Source organism: Oenanthe melanoleuca, chromosome 9, assembly GCF_029582105.1.
Source record: "Oenanthe melanoleuca isolate GR-GAL-2019-014 chromosome 9, OMel1.0, whole genome shotgun sequence".
In the NCBI taxonomy this organism is placed as follows: Eukaryota; Metazoa; Chordata; class Aves; order Passeriformes; family Muscicapidae; genus Oenanthe; species Oenanthe melanoleuca.
In genome coordinates this window covers 10,610,543-10,633,786 of record NC_079343.1, presented here as the reverse complement: position 1 = coordinate 10,633,786, position 23,244 = coordinate 10,610,543, and the positions used below count along the sequence as shown (strand labels likewise).

The 23,244-nt window shown below is 35.8% G+C and overlaps 1 protein-coding gene across 2 annotated transcripts in view; it reads right to left on the bottom strand.

The window, feature by feature from the left end:
* The window catches only part of PLS1 (plastin 1), a 38,946-nt gene that overhangs the window by 2,687 nt on the left and 13,015 nt on the right, over positions 1-23,244 (bottom strand). For both annotated transcript variants that reach the window (XM_056499121.1, XM_056499122.1), the window contains exons 2-14: positions 19,800-19,907; positions 16,262-16,425; positions 15,045-15,174; positions 13,265-13,397; positions 12,247-12,328; positions 10,795-10,960; positions 10,557-10,699; positions 9,377-9,472; positions 7,852-8,047; positions 2,817-2,895; positions 1,655-1,769; positions 814-947; positions 230-353 (exon numbers count right to left, since the gene is read on the bottom strand). In XM_056499121.1, coding sequence (XP_056355096.1) covers positions 230-353; positions 814-947; positions 1,655-1,769; positions 2,817-2,895; positions 7,852-8,047; positions 9,377-9,472; positions 10,557-10,699; positions 10,795-10,960; positions 12,247-12,328; positions 13,265-13,397; positions 15,045-15,174; positions 16,262-16,425; positions 19,800-19,869 — 1,632 coding nt within the window. In that variant the 5' untranslated portion in view covers positions 19,870-19,907. The remainder of the gene's footprint in view (positions 1-229; positions 354-813; positions 948-1,654; positions 1,770-2,816; positions 2,896-7,851; positions 8,048-9,376; positions 9,473-10,556; positions 10,700-10,794; positions 10,961-12,246; positions 12,329-13,264; positions 13,398-15,044; positions 15,175-16,261; positions 16,426-19,799; positions 19,908-23,244) is intronic.

Below are 23,244 nucleotides of genomic sequence, written 5' to 3'. Positions count from 1 at the left end.
TTGTTGTCGGGCTTTTTGTTTTGTATCTTACTGCACCTACTATAATTTATTTTATTTTATTATAGATTTTTAAAATACTTTTGAAGATTCAAAGACTGTCTGAAAAATTTCCATAAACAATTTTGCTAACTAATAGGAGAGCTGCTGTTAAAACCAAATCGTTAACAGATCAGGTTAAAAATCTCAGGTCTTATTATATGTGGAAAGAAAAGTAAATAAAATTGATTACCTTGAAACTTGTAATTGAAGTTTTCTTATTTGCATTTGCAAGTGTCTGATTCACCCATCTAATAATAATTTCATCATTTACTTTTTCGCCCTCTCCTAGGTCAGATAATACATTCAAAGTATACCTTCAATGAAGAGAACAAGAGCCCAAGTTAAAATGAGTGGTAGAACTCCACTTACAAATATATAAGCAGAGGTAAAATATTACTTCTTCACAGTAATAATGCCAAGTCCTCCTCTTCATAAGGTACCCTTTGGGTTTTACAAATACTTAAATTACTCTCTACTTACAGAAAGATACATGGAATCAACATGAATTAAGTTGAGCTCTTTTTACTTGCTGCAGGATTTATAATTTTAGTCACAATTTCTAGTTTATAAGGTTTTAATTGTCGCTATAATTTGTGGTTTCAATCACTGCACGGTATGTAAAATTACACAACACATATCGAATTCTGTATTTTAGACCAGGGATATTTAGAGATTGCTCTCTATAATACCAGTTGGGTGACCTGAACATTCCCCTTAATTTACCTTGATTTACAGACACATGCACACATCTATCACACACTGCTCCTAACTTACCTTCTCATCAGCTGCCATACCAAAGCCAAAGTCAGAGTTGGATTCCCCTCATTTAGATCGTGTCCAGCAATACCAACCAGTGAGAATTTGGCTTTTGTCTTCCCAAGTTCTACTGCATAATTGCAATTCTCAATCTAAAAATAAATTTTGTGTGCAAATAATGAAAACACCTTAAAATTTCTGCCATACAGACCTATAACCTACATATATTTTAAGTTACTTTGGCCTACTGTTACCTGCAATGAGATCTGAAGGTAGAAAAGATTTCCATTCTGGCTACACTGTGATCAAAATAACACAGTTTTTACTATAAATGCAGTTATGCAAGATTCCAATGATCGTGTTTTCCACATTTGAGAAAACCAAGTTTCCACTAAGGCAGTGAATAAAATATATTTATATCAAAACTATACTTTGAAAGATATTGAAATGTATTCTTTTTGAACAGGCAGTAATTTTAATCCTCTACATTTCAGGCTTCACAACAATCACAAAACTAAGTGAAAGCCTGGATTTTGCAAGTCTTGCGCAAATCCTCTGGGAGGAAACATCTCACAGTATAGGAGCATCCAGCAACAACAACCATGTCAGGCCTGAAGCTTTCACTTAGAAATCCAAATCAGGCCATAAATTAAATATTGCCAAAAGGTGTCCCCGTTTAGAAACTAAGGTGATAAGTGCTATATCTACTATTTATTCTTTGGGATAATATCCGAAAAATAGATTTTCCTTTTTTTTCCCCCAGGACTGTCTCAGTAGCAGAGAAATCTTGACAGCACAGACTGCCATCAGCACAATGGGAGGCAGTGAAGCTGGGCTGCCTCCCAGAGCATCCACCCACCTTTTTCATGTTGCCACCCAGCAATGAGTAAGGAGGTTTGTTGACGTGGCTCCAGTCAACCGGTACACGTGTCATGTCATACAGTTGGAAGATGATTAAAGCATCAGAAAGGTCACTAAACCAGAGCAAAACAATGGTTTTAAGCACAAAAACACAGATTGACAATGAAAGTAAGTACTTGAGACTTGTCACAGTGTAATTAAGTTGCTGAAAAATTCCAGACGCTTACACAAAAACTGGTGCCATTCTGTAAAGAAACTGGCCTATATGCTATTGCTTGATTCCTGCAATTATCTACACCAAACTCTGCATTTAATTTCATTATTTTTACAAATCTTAGTGAAGCAAGCACAGTCAGCAGCTTCAATTAAATAATTACTTTCATAGGACAGGCATAGACAAAATAGCTGCTAAAAGAGTTTTAATTTATTGATGTAGTTTTAATTCTCTAAGAACTTTCCCAAATGTTAAATACTCATGCTTTATCTGCAGATGCCTACAGAAGTATTTTGCTAAAGAATAATCTAAACCAACAAACTTAACTTGCAGAAGAAGAATAGTAGGAAAACTATTATTTTCCCATTATATGTTGCATTACTGATAATCCTCATCAGCTACTTCATAAATGAAATTCTCCACGTTAAGCTACCTACAGATCACTTTACAGAGTTCAGGAAACAGAAATAATGAAACCAATTAGTAAATATACATACAAGTAGTTCCCATTTGCTCCCTCAATCTCATCTTTTATTAACGGGGTTTGAATCAACTTCTGGCATAATTTGAAGGTGACCAGAAGCATCTAAAAGTTTTCATAAAGCCCTTCATCTGAGGAAATACTACACTGCAGAGCTTCTTACAGTCTACTGAAAAAATAAAAATTATGCATCATAAAACACAATTATCTCAACGTTTTAAAAAACGTAATTCAAACGTACAAGTGAGTGAGAGGGGAAGATTAAAACCTTCTTAGGTTTTCTAGTTTATCTAGATTATGACTAGAATATTCAAGGCAGATACTGCTTAATGTGGTCCTACAGACCGGTTTTGAAGTGGAAACCTGGAAATCATTATTCTAGTAGAAATACAACTTTCCCTCTTTCTTTCTTTCTTCCCCTGTCACCCAATGGAAGTCAAATCATTCTTTTTAAAAAAATCTTACCTGTATAAATGATTAACATATGGGCTTACACCCAGTGAATTCATCCAGTTCCTGAAAGTCCTTTCTTCCTTACTTTCTCCTATGGTGACAAATATAATTCTATATAAGTTATATAAGTTATTAAGCAATGTTTAAGTGCTTCTCATATCCCACCCCCCTCCCACCCCAAAATGAGTTTGTAATTTCCTAAACAGTAGTCTAGACTACAAGGCAATCCTATCCAATTCAGATTTGCTCAATTCTGGGCACAGGGCAGGGGCACTACATGGTACTACTAGACAGTATATAGTACAGTAGTACTATTAGACTACATTTATTTGAGTAAATACAATTTGATAAAATACATAAATAAATTTTATTATATTTCACATAATTAGTATATCATGGAGATGATTTATAATAACTTGCTGAAACTAAAATAGTGGAAACTGCATTATACAGTACCATTAGATCTGTTTGAAATGACATATTTTTATTAAAAGTCAGTACTAACACACGAGGCACTACAACTCCACTCTCCCCTCACAGAAGTTGATAGTATTAATTTGCAAAGAGGCTCCCCGAAGAAATGGATTTTATTTTTTTTAGTTCTTTGCACTGAAAACGTGGAGAGGCAGTGTTGTATTGGTTAAATTTGTGAAGCTATTTATACTGCCAAGGGGGGCAGTTATCCTCACAGTTTTAACCAGCAATTCTACTTACAAGAACTGCAGAAAATTCATTAGGAAGTAAATCCCAATCTTCACTTTCCTGACTTAGATTGCATTTATTATTGCAATCATGAGTCCTAACCTAACTCTCTTTCTCTATAAAGTCACAGCTTGCAATAATTCATTAATTTTCTACATACAACACTACCTAAATTTTAACAACTCTCTGATCTCTGTGGCCATCTACATGTGAATCAGTGTTGCATAAGATGTTTTCTCCTGGATCTAAGAGGAGCATTTCAGAAAATATTTAGCCTGAATATGTGAGCCTGGAATAACATCATCACTTTGTTCCCCTGGGTTGATAATCCACAGTTAAGAAAACAAGGATGACACTGAGGAGGGAGAAAACCTCTTCAAACAATGAAAGAGCATATTTCTCCAGACTGAGGCATAAATATCTAAGCAAGATTTTTCTTTGCTGTTTTCATTTGCTCCTTAGAGGGTAACAGTACCACATTTGTCTGATGAGGTTTATATAGCATGAAAACTCATTTCGTAATGCAGTTCTAGGCTGACTACAGAATAATGAATGTTTTTGTAAAATGAAGCTACTGTGTAAACATCTATTTATCATGAGACTAGAAAGAAAATCTCTTTAACATTAGTTTTTCATGCCCAGACCTATGTCATAACATAGAATTTTAGACAGAAGTTACCATTTTAATCTAGGTCTCTTACCCTTTTATATAAAAAGTTCAGGACTTCAGAAATTTCAGCTGTAGTTTACAATTTCTAACAGAACAAGTTTTACTTTAAAAGTTTCGGCCACCTTACCAGATTCTTTCCTTTCCAATTATTTTGAAATAGTTGCTATTCATCTTACTGATACATTTTCAAAATTATTATTTTTTTCATATGCAATTCAAATTAGTGTTGGTTTCAAATATTTACTTGCAAAAATAACCAAAGAGCCACTGATGAAAGAGAAGAAACAAAGAAAAATACTATTCTGCCAGGTCATCAGAGAGCTTTGTTTCACATATTTCTTGCCACATTAAAATTTAAAAGAAGACTCACACCTTGTGGCAGTTATTAAAAATATCAGTTTTTCCATTTAAAAAACAATCATAACTCAATAATGATATATAATTTAAGTTTATAAAGAGTATCTTTGAGATTATGCTATTTTGAAGCAAGTGCCTTGTGCTTTTTTTTAATGATTTTATGGTTACTGAGCTTTGAGTTGATTTGCAGTACCTAAAATACTGACTACAAAGTGCTTTTAGGAACACTTGTCCATTAGAAAGACAGTACCAAGGTTATTTAGTGAACTCTTACTAAACAGCGTAGCCACAGAAACAGATACTCAGCAATTGCACTCAGACTGAGGATTTTAAAATGCTTGCTTAACATTGTCAGGAGAATCCAAAGTAGCCAAGCAGGAGCAAGAGCATGCAAGCTGGGCAGGACCCTTTTAGAAAGTGGGAGTCCAGGAACTAAACCCAGCATACTATATTTAATATGCCACTCTAAACAAATCCCTTTATCATGCAATACATGAGTGTTAATAATTTTTCCAGATGGCTGAGAACTGACCAATTTTTTCTCTCTATTCTTGTATTCAAAATATACCTTGTGATCCTATCAGGAGCATATCTTCTGCTGAGTGGTGCAGCAGATAGCCAAAATCATTGGAAAACTGCAGAAAGGGGGTAGAGCTACACAAAAGAGAGAGGAGCAAATTTGGTAGTATCCTTTATAGTTATTGCCATCTCTTTTTTGAGATCATTATACTGTGGAACTGAGTGGAGAGTAGGCATAGGGAAGGGATCAAGAATCCAAAGAGCTCCAAATATATCTAAGATTATCTTTGGAACACAACTGATCTCAAGACACAGTTGCACCCAAAGTTCAGCCAGCCTGAGTGGGAGTATTTAACCCTCTTGTGACAGCCATGAAGGCTGCCAGTAATCTAAGCAACAGCGCAGGATGTCTACACTGGAGGAAAAGTGAGTGGACAAGTCCCTCCTCTTCCTCCCTGCAAGAACTCAGCTTTCTGCATGACTTTGACTCCAAACTGCTGTTTTCCCCACAAGCGAGAGGCTCCTTGGATCAGCAGCAGCATGCAAAGGTGGTGCAATAACTGAGCTCAGGACTGCCCTCTCCATCCCCACACAATATCAAATGTTCATTTTGCTAGGTCAGTATTCCTGAGAGATATGCTCTCCATATTTCAGTGCACATCACCAAATGTATTATCAGGGCAGATGTCAGTTTATGCACAGCATTAACTGTCGTAAAGAGGACAGCCACACCATACTGATCAGGTGGGACAGTCCCTGAAAATATGGGATTTATGCAGGAAAACAAAGATTTTTAGGAAACTCTACTCACCCACACATGCCTACAGCTTGACGTTCCAGTTCATGGAAAGCCCTTACTGGCTAAAGCCCCCCAAAATACCTGTATGACATTTGACTTACTGCAACTCCTGCCCTCATTTTATATGCTGTGGGGTTTTTTTCCTTCTCTTTTACTTACGATGGCATATTAAAACAATAGAAAAATGTAAGAACAATGCAAAAAATCAACCAGAAAAGGAAAGAGATGATTAAACAATAGGAAAAAAAAAAGAATGAAAAATTGCAGAATAAACACTTTTATGGAGTACAGAAAAGTACTAAATACAGTACCTACATTAGGAGGGGTCAAATCTGCATTTCATGAAGCAAAACAGGAAAGCATTATAAATTATGAGTCAGATTTCAACAGACAATCTATGATGAAACTATAAAGAAATCAATGTCATATTTTAAATCACTAGCTTGAGAAAACATCAGTATAAACACAGGACTTAATGGAAAACAAATAATAGATTAACAGGAAAAAAAAATTAACAACATTGTCTTTGGGGTGAAAGAACTATTTTATAGTTTAGATCTACTTGACACCATGAGAATTATTATTTGAGGGCAAAAAGGACTCATCTACTTTTCTTTGAACAGATAACATTGCCATGATTATCATCTCTAAAATATATACTGTAAATAATAAGTTAAATTTGGCCGGTGTTTAAAATTACAAAATCAAAGTCTAGCATTCAGCTGATGGTAACTTTTTAAACTGGTTTGGCTGAGACTTTGATCTCATCTAAATGTTTCAGGAAAGTCCAGAAACTAATTAAACTGTTTTTTTCTCATGCTATTGAAAACTCTTCCAAATTTAACCAAGTTTTCAGTATTTCAAATCACACCAGCAATTTTATCTTCAAAGCAGCGAAGCTGAACTAAACATATTCCACCTTCACACAGCTCCTGTATACATTTCCAAGAACTGACATTTCTAACAAAACTGAAGCAGAGGAAGAGCAGGCCTTTCCTTCAGTCATTTGTCCTGGCCAGCAGGGACTGCAGTGACAGGGTTATCACTTCTGAAAAGGGAAGACAATGTCCTGTGTTCTACAACCTCTATCATATCACAGCTGGCACCCAGCTGAAGCTAGAAGAGCAAGAAGCCTGAAACAGGAATGCTCTGAGGGGTACAAGATTTGTGACACAGGGATGCAGCAGCACAGACAAATTATGAAAGAACAGGCAAAGGAAGATGGACTCACCTAGATGGAAAGGAAACCTGATAGGAACAGTAAGAGGAAGGCACGAGAAGGCAGTGCAGAGGACTATGTGAACATTGCTGATGATTCTCCCGAGAGCGGCACCCCTGATTCTCACATTCCTTTGAGATCAGTGAACAACTGTGAAATACACTGGCAGGAGCCATTCCATTATCCTAGATTAGCTGGTCCACAGCAGGGGCAACAGCCAAAGATTGTTACCAATTATCCCTTTATCTCTGGCATTAGAGATCTGAACTGTGCAGTTAAAGGCCAAATTTCCTGATACGATAAGATCTATACAGGCTGTTGACGCAATAAATTAATACAGGCTGTTTATACAGAGGCCTTTTATAAAAAAAATGTTTCCTACTTTAAAAGGCTAACAAACTAATGTACACACACATATATGAATGCACTATGTGCAAAATACTTTTAAAGACTATTACAGTTGCATAATATAGCACTGCAAAGAAAAGCTAGAATTTGTACATCAGCTAAAATATAAATAGCACGGAAAGAAGCACGGGAAACTGAAAGGAAAGTAGGAGGACAGTTTTTGCTCCTGCAAATGAATGACAGAAGGTTATTCAGGAATAACCATTTGGTCAGTCTAACACAAGTGAACAATATAGACACTACTGGGGTTTTCTACTAAGGCTTATATTGGCTGCTAGTAAGTTAACACAGGCACCAGCACACAGGGATCCTATGTCACAACCTAGAAGGAGAAATCGCTAATATTCTTCTGTATAGTTAGAAAGTTGAGTACCTTCTAATAAATTGAGATCGTAAGATGAATTGTCAGGCTTGTGCAGGCCTGGATATGTGTTAAAGAGATTTGCAACAAAAGCCAAATTGAGCTTAGGGTTGCCTGCAACCACATCAGCTGGAGTTACGAACTGTCTGCAGCCCAATTTATCTGCCTGTTGGAGCATGTATTCAGCCCTCCTCAAGTCATTTTTATCCTAAAGAGAAAAACAAACAGAAGTTAATTTACAGTTAAGTCTAGTACTAGATTTTACCAAATTGTCAGGGTAGGGAAATCTTTAAATGACCCACGTCAGCTCCTCCCTCATTCTGCCAATGTCTGAGCTAGTTCTTACACCCATGACAATTCCCCTTGGCCTTCTACTGTCCTTCACTTGTGTGGCTGTCAGCACAGCATTCCTCATGAATCACAGCAACTGCAGCCAAGAGTGTAGAGATTATATTTCCATTTCCAGGTTGTTGGTTCCCATACTGCATATCCTTATACATAAACCAAAGGTTGACTGCTTTAAACTGATATTCTCAAGCACAGTAATTCCAGATGATGCCCAAAACTATCAGTAAGAGTTTGAATGCTTCTTTTAAAAATCTAATAATAAATTAAAATATTTAAATATTTTTAATATTAAATCACATCTGTCTTTTAATATTTTTTCCTCTTAATCATCATAAGTTGGCAACTTATATGTTTTGTTCACTGGTCTTTATTAGTAATATACTGGTTCATTACAAAACATGATCATATGAACTGTAGGAAATTACATGGAAAAAATTAACTTCTACCCTTTCTCACTCTCAAAAAATCCAAAACAAAAGCAAATAAAGTAAACAAGGAATTTAAGAGAACTAAGCATGAAGAGAATTAAGCATGTAAGCAAACAACCTTGCATGTGGGTTTCATGATTATAATTAATAATGAGATTCTACTTTAGATTCTGATTGATTATAGGTACCTCAGGAATGCAGTTCAACTTTGAATCAAAAGCACTCTCAGAATAATCCTTCCAATATGCATTATGAAACAGCTCAGACAAGTGCTTTCATATCAATGTAGACTGGTTTTAGACCCTCTGTTCCTTTACAACTTAAAGCTTGATGCCACACTTTCCTGCTGGAAGATTATTGGAAGGGCTCATATGTTATTTTTAAATGCTGTTTGGTTAGAGGAAGGAGCAATGGTTGATGAAGTCAATTCTTTTTCCTTGTCTGAATTCCAGAAGAGAAGAACTGAGCGGGATGTTCTAATATTCATGTTGGATGACCCAACTGAAAATCAATATACACTACTCCAATTAAAACATGGCTCCAAACTTTAGACTGCAGGATGCATTATCTTGTTTCAGCAGCACTGTAGAACTTACTCAAGTTTTTGCCCATTTAAGTTTTTGTAACACTGAAGAATCTGGCTGATTTTTTGCACGTTAGGAAACAAAAAAGGATTCAGGGACAACCTGGTAACCAGAATGCTGGATGCATAGAGAGGTCTCAGATAGTTCCAGTCTATTTTTACATCTCTGGACACTTACATGAAATCCTGTAAAGTCAATTTTAATGGGCAGTTGTTCACGGTCATCTCCTTTGGGTGCAATCTGATTCAACAGATGGTAATACGCTCTTGAATCCTAAAACAAACAGTGTAATATTTAAAAAAAACAAACAAACAAACAAACAAACAAAAAAAACCAACAAAAAAAGCAAGTATGTGACCCTTCCTACTAGTCCAATCCAAAAGCCATAAGAGTCAAAAACAAAAATACAGCAGCCTAATTTCAGTGATTATGGATGAGGTCATACAGCCATTTTACTACCCTGTTTCACATAGAACTTACTTAGCCAGATGACAGAGAAAAGGAGTATCTGCTAATTATTTTGGACAATGCTAGTTAAATTTATTTTGTTGAATATCAGCTAGACTGTTGTAATTAAGATATTCAGGGCAAATTTATGTGGTCACCCATAAAAAGGATCAATTTTGCAGTAACAAACAACAAGGAAAAATAAACCCCTACTAGTTCTAAAATATTTACTACTTCTCTTAAACACCATGTAATACTTTTACCATAGTAGCAGTTTTCATATAAAACCCTAGTTACAATCTGCTTTAATAACAACCTTCTTGGAAGCATTTGTAAAGGTGTAACTGGCAATTAAGGGCACGATTTTCTCCAATAAGAGGAGTTTTAACTACCTTAGGAAACCTTCCTCCTTTGCTTTCAGTTTTAAAAAGTTGCTGTGTTCTCTCATCAGCTGGGCTACTATAATGCTCTGCATGCCTTTGCAGAATGACTGAAGAGAGAATTATGCAGCTCTGCCACCTGCCCAAGAAACATTTCAGCCTCAGTGTCAGTCAGCTGACACACCAGCAAAGCAGTGACTAACAGTTATTAGGCAGCTAATAGGGTGGTGCAAATTATCCTAAATAACTCTAATAGCCATCTTACAACATTAGAACTTCCCTGACTATCAGCTTGTTGGAAGCGTTCACTTCACACATAATATATATGATAATATAGGGGATGAGCAACTACATATGAAAGAAGAGATCAAAATAATGCTCTTTCAGTGTTGAAAAATACAGGATAAACCTACAGCCAGAGAAAGCAGATTACTAATGCATCTAAACTCTTCTGATTTGACCATTTTTTTCCTATGCATTGTGTGTTTTAATACCACTGTGTTTGATTATGAGGGTAAATAACTACATACCTTAATGTCTTGGCTGAAGTTACTGATTTTCTGCCACCCTGCATTGGCCAGATGGTAATTCACCCAGCGCAGCAAGAGGTCTTCTGGGGAAAGCTTCATTAACTGATCCAGCTCTTCCCCTTCATTTAGCAAGGCAATAAGAGCTAAAAGCAAGTTTGAAAGAAAGCTGAAATCACTGCTATTGATGTCTGAGCTAATTCCAAATGGCTGACATTCCTATACCTGGCATTACTCTTACCTTCATTTCTGGAGATCTCTATATCAGCAAAAAGGCCAACTTTAATGATCTGCCACAAGAGCCCTAACACCAAGTGTGGTTTTCCTTCTTGCAAATCTTGTGATCCAATATTGACAACCGTGCAGCCAATGGCAGATGCTGAGTTCAGAGCCAGGTTAAGGTTTTCCTATTTGGAATATTATCATTTCAAAAACTTGTGAGATTGTTAGTATTAAACTTTGGAAGAAATAATGCATTAGTTCAATGGTGTCCAATAGAAAACTGCATTCTGGAATTTTTTTGTGAAATAACTTGCATCTTATTGAAATTTAATGAAATAATGACAGTGTTTAATGGACCCACCAAAAAATCCCACCTTCTGCAGCTGAGATTACTGAAGAATACTTTAATCAAAATACTTTTTGCAACTCCTAAGTATCAGTTATATAAATTAAACAATAGTGCTCAAAATATCAGAGACTTGATCCTAAAAAACATGTTCATATAGAAGTCTTGCATGAAGTCCTGTGCAGGATACTACTGACATCACTGTCATCTCATTTTAAATCTTGCACATTTATTCAAGCAATTGTTAAACTGAAATTGAATGAAAAGCATAAGAAAATCACAGCAATTCAAAACCCTGACACTTAAAGTAAAGCTAGTGATTGTCAAAGATATTGACAAAGATTACAAAAAAAATAGCTGGCAGCTCTCATCAATGTTATTATTTTCTTGTGTCATATTTCACTATCTACAGAGGCAACATAAACACATGCAGTACCATCTTTGCTGACAAATCTTAAATAATAATACTTTAAATAAGTAGTGATAACAAAATCCACTTGGAGGATTTAGAACATAGCATGTTTAATTGAATTTTTTATATTTTAATGTCACTGGCTAAAATGAAAAGTCTGCCATTTAACAGGTTTTTCATCAGCAGTTTTTTGTCATTGGGCTGGTAACTTATGGATCTACTTCCCTTTCCAGATCTGTTTTCTTAAACCCAAACTCAGGTCTTAAAACTGGTTTCTGTCAAACTTTTCCATTACTTCATACACAATTAAAAATAGAACTTCTCATCTTCTGTCCAAGTTGCTCTCTGGGATTGAAAGTGAATTATTCTATCATAGAGTATATAGCCATGCAGATACTTTCTGCATAGCTAAAATACAACCTGGCCATCCATGCAAAGTCTAAAATTATTTTCTTCAGGTTCTCAGTAAGGCAAAAAAAAAATTAGATAATAGGGAAAGTATTAGGGAAAGCAAGAAAAAAACTAGTTTTTCTGTAAATCATCTAAGAAAAGGAGAATGCAGTAGAGTTTGTTAGAAAACATAATCTCATGCTTCAGGATTTTTCTATTACATATAATTATTATTATTTATATTATAAATTTTTTTCTCCACCAGGAGAACTGTCATTAAAACAGAAAAATCTGTGGCAAGTTCCTATCCATGCAGTACTTACAGAAATAGTGAAAGGAGTGAGTTTTTTCTTATTAATAGCCCTTTCATCAATTGTATCTGGTTGTGAAAAGTTGATCATTTTGCTAAGGAAGAAAAGTCAAGAGTTTATTCAAACTTCCATTTCTCAGAAAATACATTATTTGATTATAAACTACTAACAGTAAACTAGCTGCAAATATTTCTGACAAGATTAAAAAAAAAAAAAAAGAACATCCTCTAAATCTCCTCTCCTTCGTTAAATAATTGCACATTCATTAAGAATGCCCCAGATATGTTGCATGTTCCTTTTAAAACTAATAGATCATATCCATAACTGTCAAAGAAAGTTATTGAGATTAAAACTGTAAACCAAGGTAACTTAAATGGTCTCCACAGAAAAAGTGTAGCATAATCAGTGTATTTCTGCACTGCATTTCTGTAGTACCAATATCTACATGGCTCTCCAAGACTAATTCACATCAATACTAATAAGCTAATCCCTTGTTACCATGGTGTGTGATTACCACATTAAAGTAATCCACTTTAACTAGGAAGTTACAGTAGACTAAAGTTAAGAGACCTACTATATGCTCTCTGTTTTGCCATGAATTTAATTCAGATTTCTGTTCCTGCTATCCCATGATTTAATGACTATAATTAGTAACATTAAAAAACATTTAAAATAGTCAAGTTTTCTAATTATTTCAAATTATTATTTCTAATATTTTTCTAATTATTTATAATGAATTAATGAACTGTTTAATTATCTCCTTTATAAACAGCCTGCACATATTTGGCATGTATAATTATGAGTCTGAAGTGCAAAACTGCTTCTATAATATAGAAGAGTCACATAGAAAATATTCTACAAATCACATTTCTATGGCAAATAAATTTTCCCCACCTTGCACCCAGACTGAAATATCTAAGAGTGGAGTCTTGATGTTAAAGCCTGTCTAAAGTTTTCTAATTCATGTCACTGTGATCAGCATTTAACCTTTGAGATTAATTTCTTTTCTTTCTCATAGCATCGGACTCACCAAAGAAGGATGCCATCTGCAAGGGATTTAAACAGACTGGCATCTGATGGGTTCATGGGTAGGAGGTGCTTACAGTCTGGGTCATCTTGTAGAGCTTTATTTATCCAATTAACAAAAGCAACTTTTTCTTCCTCTGAAAAGAAAGACAGCATTAAAATAAAAGATGAACATTTCAATGAAAACACAATAGTAACAGTCAAAGAGGTTCATCTGCAACAAAACCCCTTAGTTTCACAGAGGTCAGTCGTTAAAAAAATCAGACCAATGAGAAAGAACACCAAAAACAGTAAGTACAGATTGACCTTTCTCCCATTGCACCCGCTCAGTATCAGGTGATTTTCTGAAGGATAACATAAAAATCATGGAAACATCATAGGGAAAGTATCCTCATGGCTGACTTCAAATTCCATTTCTCAGCAATTACAAACAAACAAGAGGGGAAAATGGCTCATCTGAAATATGCAACATCTCACTCCATGCACTGTTTGTTTAAAATGCAGCACTTCATTCAGCCTTCTGCTGGACTTCACAGACTGGCAGCCTTTTGGGACTGATCTGAACTGCTGAGCTGTCTTTAGCTATGAGAAACTTCAAAAGTTTAATATCTCAGTTTTAAATTCTCTTTCATATTCAGTGCATAATTTATTACTATGTATCTAAGAAAGATTATTTGGATAACAGTAAATCAACTCACAGTATCCAAATTTCTAAATTTCTAAACAGTACAGGTGGTACTCACCTCACCTCAAGAAACACCTGACTCATTACACTTCTTTCATTGTCAGTGGGTAACAATGTGAAATTCTAGAGCACACTTCACCTCATCATAAATGAGATGGCTGGTGAGGCCAGGCCATGTGAATCATGGGGTTTGTTTCTCTCCACCAAAAATCAAACTGCATCTAAAGAATCACCTTTGATGCCCTACAAGCATCCTTTGGGATGGAGCATATCCCCTGCTTTGAGGATGTACCAGGTATATCTGGTGCTGGAATCCTACTGAAAGAGAGGCTATTGCCACATTTGGCTGGTCAAGTTAAATATTCCTTATATATAGAACCTTAACACAATCTGGAACCACACAAATTCCAGACTTAAGTAAATCAAAAAGTTGCAATATTGCTGATTGCAATATGATCCTAGAAGGTGGTTCACACTCTGGCCAGGAGCTGCAATGCAATTAGGCACAATTACCAACTTAAATTACATGCAGTCGGGGGAGGTAGCAAGAAACAGATCAAATATTAAAAGCAGCTTCTTTAGTGTGAGACAGTCTATGCAAAAACCATGTAGGAGTGAACAACTCTGTAATGGAAAACAGCTGAGGAGGCCAGTCCATTCAGAAAGGATATGTGGTTGTTAGTGAGGTTTTAGCTCCTGTTAGCTAACACTGTGGAAATTAAAATGAGGATTCATTTTTTATCTGAATATAGGAATAAGAGTCCATTAGCATATAATGAAGGTGAAAACTTGACTAGCTTTACTAGAAGTCTGCCAAAGGGGCCATTTCCCCACACACAAGATGTCACTGCTTGTTTTCCTCTTTTGCTCTCACACAGATGCCCAACTTGCCTCCAAGTGCAACTAAGAGTGAAACTAAGCAACAACTGAACAGAGTTAATAAACTATCACCCACACTTACTTTGTCTATCTCCACATGCTTTTGCTGTGTTAATTTGCTTTCACGGCCAAGTTTCCAGTTGGGCTCTGTTTTATCTGTAGTGCAAACTTAAAGAGTTTTCCTCCGTGGAAAATTTGCCCATGTTTAATTACTTCTTACCTGAATAGGAGTGCTGTGTCCCCTCACTAGATATTGCTGATGTTCCTCCAATTGCTGTAATACCTTGCTTTTTATTTATTGATTTTCGGAAAGATTTGCTAACATCTTTACTTTTCAACTCCTGAATTATCTGAAATTTAAAAAATAGAAAGCATTTTGTGATTGACTGTAACTTCAAATAACTGTCAATTCATATAAGTAGTCTAGAGTCAGTAGTTAACCTGACTTTCTTTGATATTTATATTGATTTCTTTCTAAAAAGAAATAATTACTGTTTTGATATCAATATCTCTACTGGATATCTAACACATTATTTCACAGTGAATACCTCTATTAAGCCATGCTATCTAAAAAAATAGACATACTAATATCTACACAATTTTTCCACAGATAGATTGGTAAACTGAAGAACACAACTAAAGATACACACATTTTTGATGATGATAGTATATTCTTCCCACTTATTTCCCCACATGTTTTGCATGTAAAAGGTTATGACATGACAGTTAAACGTGCCCTTCCTTTATCAAGCTAATACTATATTCCACCTGTTTGCAATGTAAACTACATTGTCAGTCTCAGACTGACAATGAAATATAAATAAAAGATTTTTGCATGTTTAGAATCTCAGAAAAAGTAATTCAACAAGCAAGCTTCTACAATTAGTAGCAGTACTCTAACTTCAAAGCAAAACATAATCATCCCCAAACACCCACAAACCAGCAGCCTGGTAAGTTCTTGTTTCTTTTAAAACGCACCAGTGAGTGATTCTCATTTAGAAAACCCTAAAGCTTTGTAATCTGCTCAGTGAAAGGGAAAACTTGTATCTCACTCCCAGTAACAAACAGCCTTTAGTATAGAGATTAAGCACTATAGAGTGAAGCACTGCTAAGAGCATTCAAAGGCTGGTACCTAATTGTCTGCTCTTTTGTCAGAGCAGGGCTGACCCAACAATATGTAGTCCTTCCCCTCGCCTTGGAGGACACAGAAAACAAGCCTGATTGCAACTACTGTTCTTTCACATGCTGCTAAAATAAGAACTATCAAATTAAACAGGAGTGTGAAAGATAAAAATTGGAAAATAACTATATAGGATATTCTAGGTTATCACAGCAAACTCAAAATAATAGCTATATAAAAGAAATGGTACTTAGCTGTACTACTTAATTCTCAATAGATATCAGACAGTAGAGAAACATCCAAAGGGAAGGTCTTACAGAGACAAATTCTTCAAAGTTGATTTTCCCATCCTTGTTGCTATCTGTCACTAAAATGATTTTTTCTACAATCTCCCGGACTTTGTAACCAGGCAAGGGCAGACTTGCTTCTTTAAACAGGTCTTGAAGCTCGTAATCACTGACATACCCACTGTTGTCAATATCTGCAGAATGAAAGCACAAATTGTTATACTTGGGTAAACTTACGCAGTTTCATGTACTAAGGTATGGCAACTGTTAAGAATCAATGAAGTGTGATAAACGCAGTTCTAGGAGATGAGTGTTTCTTTCTCCAATATAGATAAGTAAATATGAAGGAATGCTTGTGGATTAGAGGCACAACTGACTAGGACTTGTGCCATCTTGTTATATGCTTTCCCTGATCATAGATCCCAGAGCATAGATATAACTAGATAGCAAATTTGTAAATAGTGAAGTTCAAGATTTTCTTTTTGTTTTTTTAAGACTCCCAACAAAATTATCTATAAACGTTCAAGTCAAAGGGACATAAATTAATATATGCTTACTGCAATATTAAGCCATTTGCAATCAGTAAGCTCAAATCTGATGCATGTTGTTATTAGAAGAGCACACCTCCACAAGAAAAACTGCTTCCACAAGACCTCTGCCTAACTACATTTTATTTCTTATCCTAGTACATTTTCTGTCTTTAAAACTTTTGATGTAGTTTGGCGTACCTGAAGAATAAGTCTGGGATGATCTGTTTCTGTTTATTAAAGGTGACCTTCCTTAATGTATTAACTGGTTCTGTTGGGAGCAATTTGAGCTGCCACCTTCACTTACACTTGGCTCCCAAGGCCACATGACAAGAATGTTCATGTACAACAAAGTACCAGAATGCTTTTTTTTAAACAAGAGGTTTGAAATAGTGGAAAGAAATTAAGGGCTGTATCATATAAAAATAAATTGAGTATAATTTGTGTTATTTATGATGAATAACACAGCAGCACAGAAACAATCAAAAATACCCTTTGTACTTTCACCTTTGGCCAATCTCTTCGCAGAAAGCTGTCTTGGATTCATCTTAGTGCAATAAAGAATCATTTTACACACCCATGTTTTTATCCGAAGTAACATATAAATGAATCAATTGCATTACCTGTTCCTTTTTTTTTAAATCTATGCATATTTCCATATATATATATATATATATATACATAATTATTCAAGCAGAATTTGAGCATGTCCAGTAAAATAGCCTTACCTGTGCCTTGGCTACACAATGAAGAGAAGTACTTTTAAAAGCAAAAAAATCTGTAATTCATACACAGTATAAATGAAGCCAAATCAAATTCAAGTCCAAAAGAAATCATATCCTGTGTAAGTAAAGCTGGATAAACGTCCATAGTTTTTTATATTTAATGCTAACATTTTCCATGTTTGACAATAATTTTCAGTGACTTTCCTGATCATATTAAAGCTCCTGAAAAATGCTAGTTAATAGTATATCCCAGCTCAATGAATGATACATTTGTAACAAATTTAAGAGAATATCACAATGAATCACAAACAGAAGCAGATGATGAAGCCACTTTTCTGACTTGTCAAGGTGCTCCCACTTTTGGAATTTATTTTTCATTTACTAGTTAAAAACATCTCTTCATATTGTGCCTAGTAACAGGACTCAGCCAATAATACCAGAGGGTATGAGTGCCTCTCATTACGGAAGGGCAAGCAGAGAAACATGCTTTCATCTCCAGCCATAATTAATTGCTATACAGTAATTTTTTGTAACCTATACTACACTACATAGCTTCTGTACATCTTCATAAGGCAGCCACATTTTACTGCAGACAAAAGGCTAAAAACACAGGGTAAAAAAAATAATTTTGTGTTTTTGATACTATCAAAAGTTCACAAATCAATATATAAACTTGATGTCTGCATATGCATTGATAATGCATATGCATTAATTCATCCACTGACTGTCAGACATGCAAGACCATACATAATAACAGGGATGGTCTAACCAGCAGAGGACATGCTCATGAGCTCACTCAGATTACCAGCTATTTTATTTCTCTAGGTTCATCTTTCACTGAGGGTAAGTTTCCATGATGACAAGCTGAGAGTTAAATAAATGCCTTTTCTCAGTTTACCAATGTAGTTGCAAGCACTTTATCCATAAAGACATTAGAAATGTGGAAAAAAAAAAGATTAAAAACTAAAGATGCTTAATTTTTATGTTTTACAGAAAGCATAAGGAAAAAAAAATGCTTTTTGGTGAGTAGGAGCAGTGCAGACAATTCTTAAAGCAGAAATATGGAAACATGCAGGTGGGGAATGGAGAGAAAGAAGGAATACAGATGGTAAAAACAAACTTATAGAAAAGCTGTCAGACGACACCAGTGAGTCTCTACCTATGCTAACATCTTTCAGTAGACTGATATGTGTAGGTAGTGCTCTTCTCCTTGGTGTGTCATTCCAGCACCTGCAGGATGTAAGCTACCTGAGCTATAGATGTCCTGATAATTGTTTAACAGCAATTCATTAATTATCTTCCATGGATGTATCTTACTCCCTTTAGAATTTCTACTCTTTGTTTGGTCTCAACAACATCCTGAGTCAATGGGTTCATTGTTCTATTATTTATGATGAAGTTAGTTCTTTTCATTTTAATCTTCCTGACTCTCTACTAGGCATCAAGTGATACCTGTATTGGCAGAACCTGAATAATTCCCTCTTCACTTCTCCATACTACTCATGGTCTTCCAAATCTCTAACATACAGCTTCCCAATAGCTTCTTTACCAAGTAAAGACTCCTAAAATTTAAGACTTCTTGCCAAAAATGACTCTGTTTCCCCTGTCATGACTGATTACAATCATGGTTGTTTGATTTCCTGAGCTCCACAGTTACACATCACCCCTCAGAACTGCAGTAAATAAGAAATGAAGCAGATATGAACATTCACAACAGCAGCGCAATCTGGAAAAAATGGTTAGTTGCTATATAATTTCTTACACTTTCTGTGTGCTCTGATTAATCTGTAAACATCCTGTCAAGCATAAAAAACTGTACAGTTATTTGTTAACACCAGCTAGCTACAAAAGATCAAAAAATCTCCAACTTTAGTTTACTTAAAACATAAAATCTGATTGAGTAAATGAAATTATTAGTTCACCAAAGCATGCAAGTAAAGCAAAAACCAAGTGTCTGTAATCTAACATGAAAATATACAACACCTGAAGCTTAAGCGTTTTTCAGAATTAAGGAAAAACCCTGAATTTTGAGGCCAATTATGTAGCAGATACAATAACACAAAAAATGCGACCACCCTGCAAGAAAATGTTTCCGTTTTCAGTGCTGAAGTAGAAAGAAATTAACACACATAGTTTCAGTGCAAGTAAGGGGCTCTATGTAAACATACTTTTTACATTTTTTTAGATATTACTGGCAATACAGAGAGAAAACACAGTCCTATCAAAACCAAGTAGTCCATAAAGATTTCTTCCATAAATCCTGAACAGTTTTGCAGTGTTAATGGCATCTTTATGAGTCCCTTATTTAAAACATACCTATTTTGCCAAATGCTTCTCGTAGCTCTTCAAGCTCTTCACGAGATATAGTAGTTATGTTGTTCTCCATCTTCAGACAGCAGAATTGTCGTCCTCAATTGCTAATATCTAATAACAATAATAAACAGGTAAGATAAAAGGCAGGCTGTAATTCCAGACACATATAAGGCTTTCACCGAGCAAAGATTGGAGTCTCAGTGTGAATCTTTCTCTACTGATCTCCTTAGAAAAGCTGAACAAAACTGAAGGCACCTTCACAAGGGTTGATAAACTCCCATGGAAGATTTCGCCTCTAGTCAGAGCTTTACTACAACAGGATGATTCAGATTTATTGGTAGTTAGTGCAGCCTTGTAAAGAAGTCACATGCAGTTGTCTCAACACACAAGTTTATATTTGTATTTGCCATTTTCCACTGTGCAGTGCCCCTGGCATACACAAGGCAAGCCCAGGGCAGCACAACCCTGCCTGCACTAAGCTCTGAGCAGCACCTGACTGGAGAAAGAGATAGAGCACAGAGTGCTACAGGTGAGGTTATAGCTGTCCTAAACGTCCAAGTTTCATCTTTGTTTTTACTTTATAAGCCAAAAGTGGCAAAAAATCCACCTCACATAAATATTCCCATCAAAGTTGTTCTAAATTTGCCCAAGTTTTCCTTCTGGTTTAGTGCTTTTGCTTTAAAGAATGCAAAAATATATTCCTGCAATGACCAAGCTCACAATAAATATATTCAGATCTGCTATATGCAGCTGCTCCTTCCCCAAAAACCATGCATACCAGCAGAACAGAACTGTTATCCACTGGACAAGACTCAACAAGAGGAAATCTGAATTCAACAATTGGTTTTACCATAAATCATGCAGGATGCCCTTAGGAAACACTGTACCATTGTTTCCCAGCTTTTGTGGAAAATATTTCTTCCACAATGCTATTTTAACAGAGTTCTTAAACAACAGTGGGTTGTTTTAAATAGATCTTGTCTACTTTACTTGAGTTAATATTTTCTGTGTCTTCACTGGGACTGCTTCTGTGGGTCACACAGGATATGGCCTTGAGTGTGGGTGGCAAGTTAAGTCTTTTTCCTTCATGTCACTAGATCTTATTTAAGTACTAAAATCCTTCTTACCCATTTTGCTAAGCTTACTAGCGGCATGTACCAGTCACCATACTCAAAAGAAAAAAAAGTTTAAAATACATATTCAGAAAAAAATAACTCTTCACACAGGTGTTTCTGGAAGTGCAAGTACCTTCACTGGGAACCTGATGTGGTAATTAAAGAAATAGAGAACTGTGGAAAAAATTGATGATAAAAAATCATTTAAATGTAAATTACCAAGGAAATTCAAAGGGCTCCAAATCTAAAAAAAACCCCAAAACCCAAAAAGCTAACAGATGATACCCCTCTGAAATACAGAAATGGCATGACAAAGCATAAGTGAAATATTTAGCTATGCAAATATAAAAGACAACAGCATTTTTGCTGGCACCATTCATGTTATTATCATGACTCAGATCTTATCAATTTCTGCAAAGTTGCAAGCAATTAGCTTCAGCCCTGCCCTTTTATGATTAATAATTCAAATTTTCTGTCATATTCTCTTTCATAAAATAGCAATCTTTGATTTCCAAAAATGTTGATTATTTCAGTTAACATGAAACATCTGTTCTTGAATGAAGCAGAAAAATAAAGCTAATAACTGCTCTAAAGAGACAGCCTTAAATAGCCTATGATATCCCTGCAGGGTAAATTTTCTGGTCAATTAAATGGCAGAAGTGCTGCAAGCATGGTTCAGGCATTCAGGAGAGCCAGAGGTCGAACATTCAGAGACAACACCTTAACTAGTCAGACATTTCAGACAATTCCAGTCCACAAACAGGGACCTTCTATCTAAGCTAATGAATACCTTGCCCAGGCTCATCACCACCCAAGATGACTCAGGGAATAGGCAATTCTGACAAGAATTAGCCTCCAGAGGTACCTGTGTCTTGGACTATGACTACCTGTTGAAAGGTATATTAATTTACAGAGAACATTTGTCTGTACCCTAAGGGTGTTCATTTGACATTTAAATTTTCTATAGTCTCTGCCTACATTAAACCATTTCCTGCTGCTCCAGGACAGGGCAGGCACAAACACTGTTTTTATGCTGATGAAGTACCCTTGATTCTCTTTTTAGTCCTTGAAAATATTCTTAATGTGAACGGACAATATTTATGTAGTCCTAGTCTGCTTTCTATGCATGGAAGGCTTTTTCAATCTAAAGACAATTCACTGGACTCTGCTGGAAATCATCCACATGCAACGTAAGAGATAGAAACTACTGTTGGTACCATTGTGGTATTTCTTTGTGTACAGAGGAGTATCTGTGGCTGAGAAACCGCAAAGGATGAAGTGAGTAGGTCAAAGAGCAGCTCCTGCCACATTTTTGACCTGTTATCAAAGCTGTCAGAAAAAACAGAGCAGTTAATTGGCAATCAGGCCCAATAGTTGTCTCCATCCATGCAGGCAAATGGTAATTTCTTTTCCAGTTCTTCATTTCAAATTCTATTTGCCTCATTTCCACACGCAGCTGCTACTGCAGTGACAATGGAGTTCAGAATGCTGACTCGAGAGCTTATTTTCTTTTGTTGCTGTTCTTTTTGTCTGCATCAGGGACACACCTCCTCCAACCCTGCTGCAAATACTGCCTATTGCTGCATCATTCTTAAAGCTGTTGTCTCTAATTACAGCCAAGTGAGCATCATTTGCATATACAGGTTGTGCTTTTATGTCAACAACCAGCTGGTTATTACCATGTACCATCTATAATTACAAAACATGAAAATTCTCCTCCTCTTATTTGGCTTTGAATCTGCCATAGATTTTAATGGGAAAAAACTGAATCGATCCTTTAACAATGTCAAAGGATAAATTGTTTCAGGTGTTGCACTGGTGGTCTGTAATAAAACAGGAGTGGAGATTACCTTTTCCTAATTTAATACAGATTAAGTTTTTATCTTATTGTGATAAGTGTCAATCTTTATGACAAAATGAATAATCACTAGAGTTCAGTGACTTTATAATTTTTATTATTATTGCTGTTTGTCCTGGTATAGGATACAGAAAGATAGCTTATCTTTCCCGTATCACTGGTAAGGCTGCAGGAAACATGGTTAGGAAAAAAATGCACTGTATGGTATCCAAGGTGAAAGAAGCCTTGATTGTGGAACACAGTCAGGGAATCACAGAATGCCAGGTTGGGAGGCACCACAAGAACCAGCCAGTCCAACTATTCTTGGCAAAAGCACTCTCTAGAAGACGGGCCAGCAGCCTGCCTAGCCAAATCTTAGAAGTGTCCAATGTTGGGGAATGCACCACTACCACGGGGAGATTATTCCAATGGCTGATTGTGGCTCTTTGGGAAAATTATCTTGTGACCAACTGGAATGTCCCCAGGAGCAACCTTC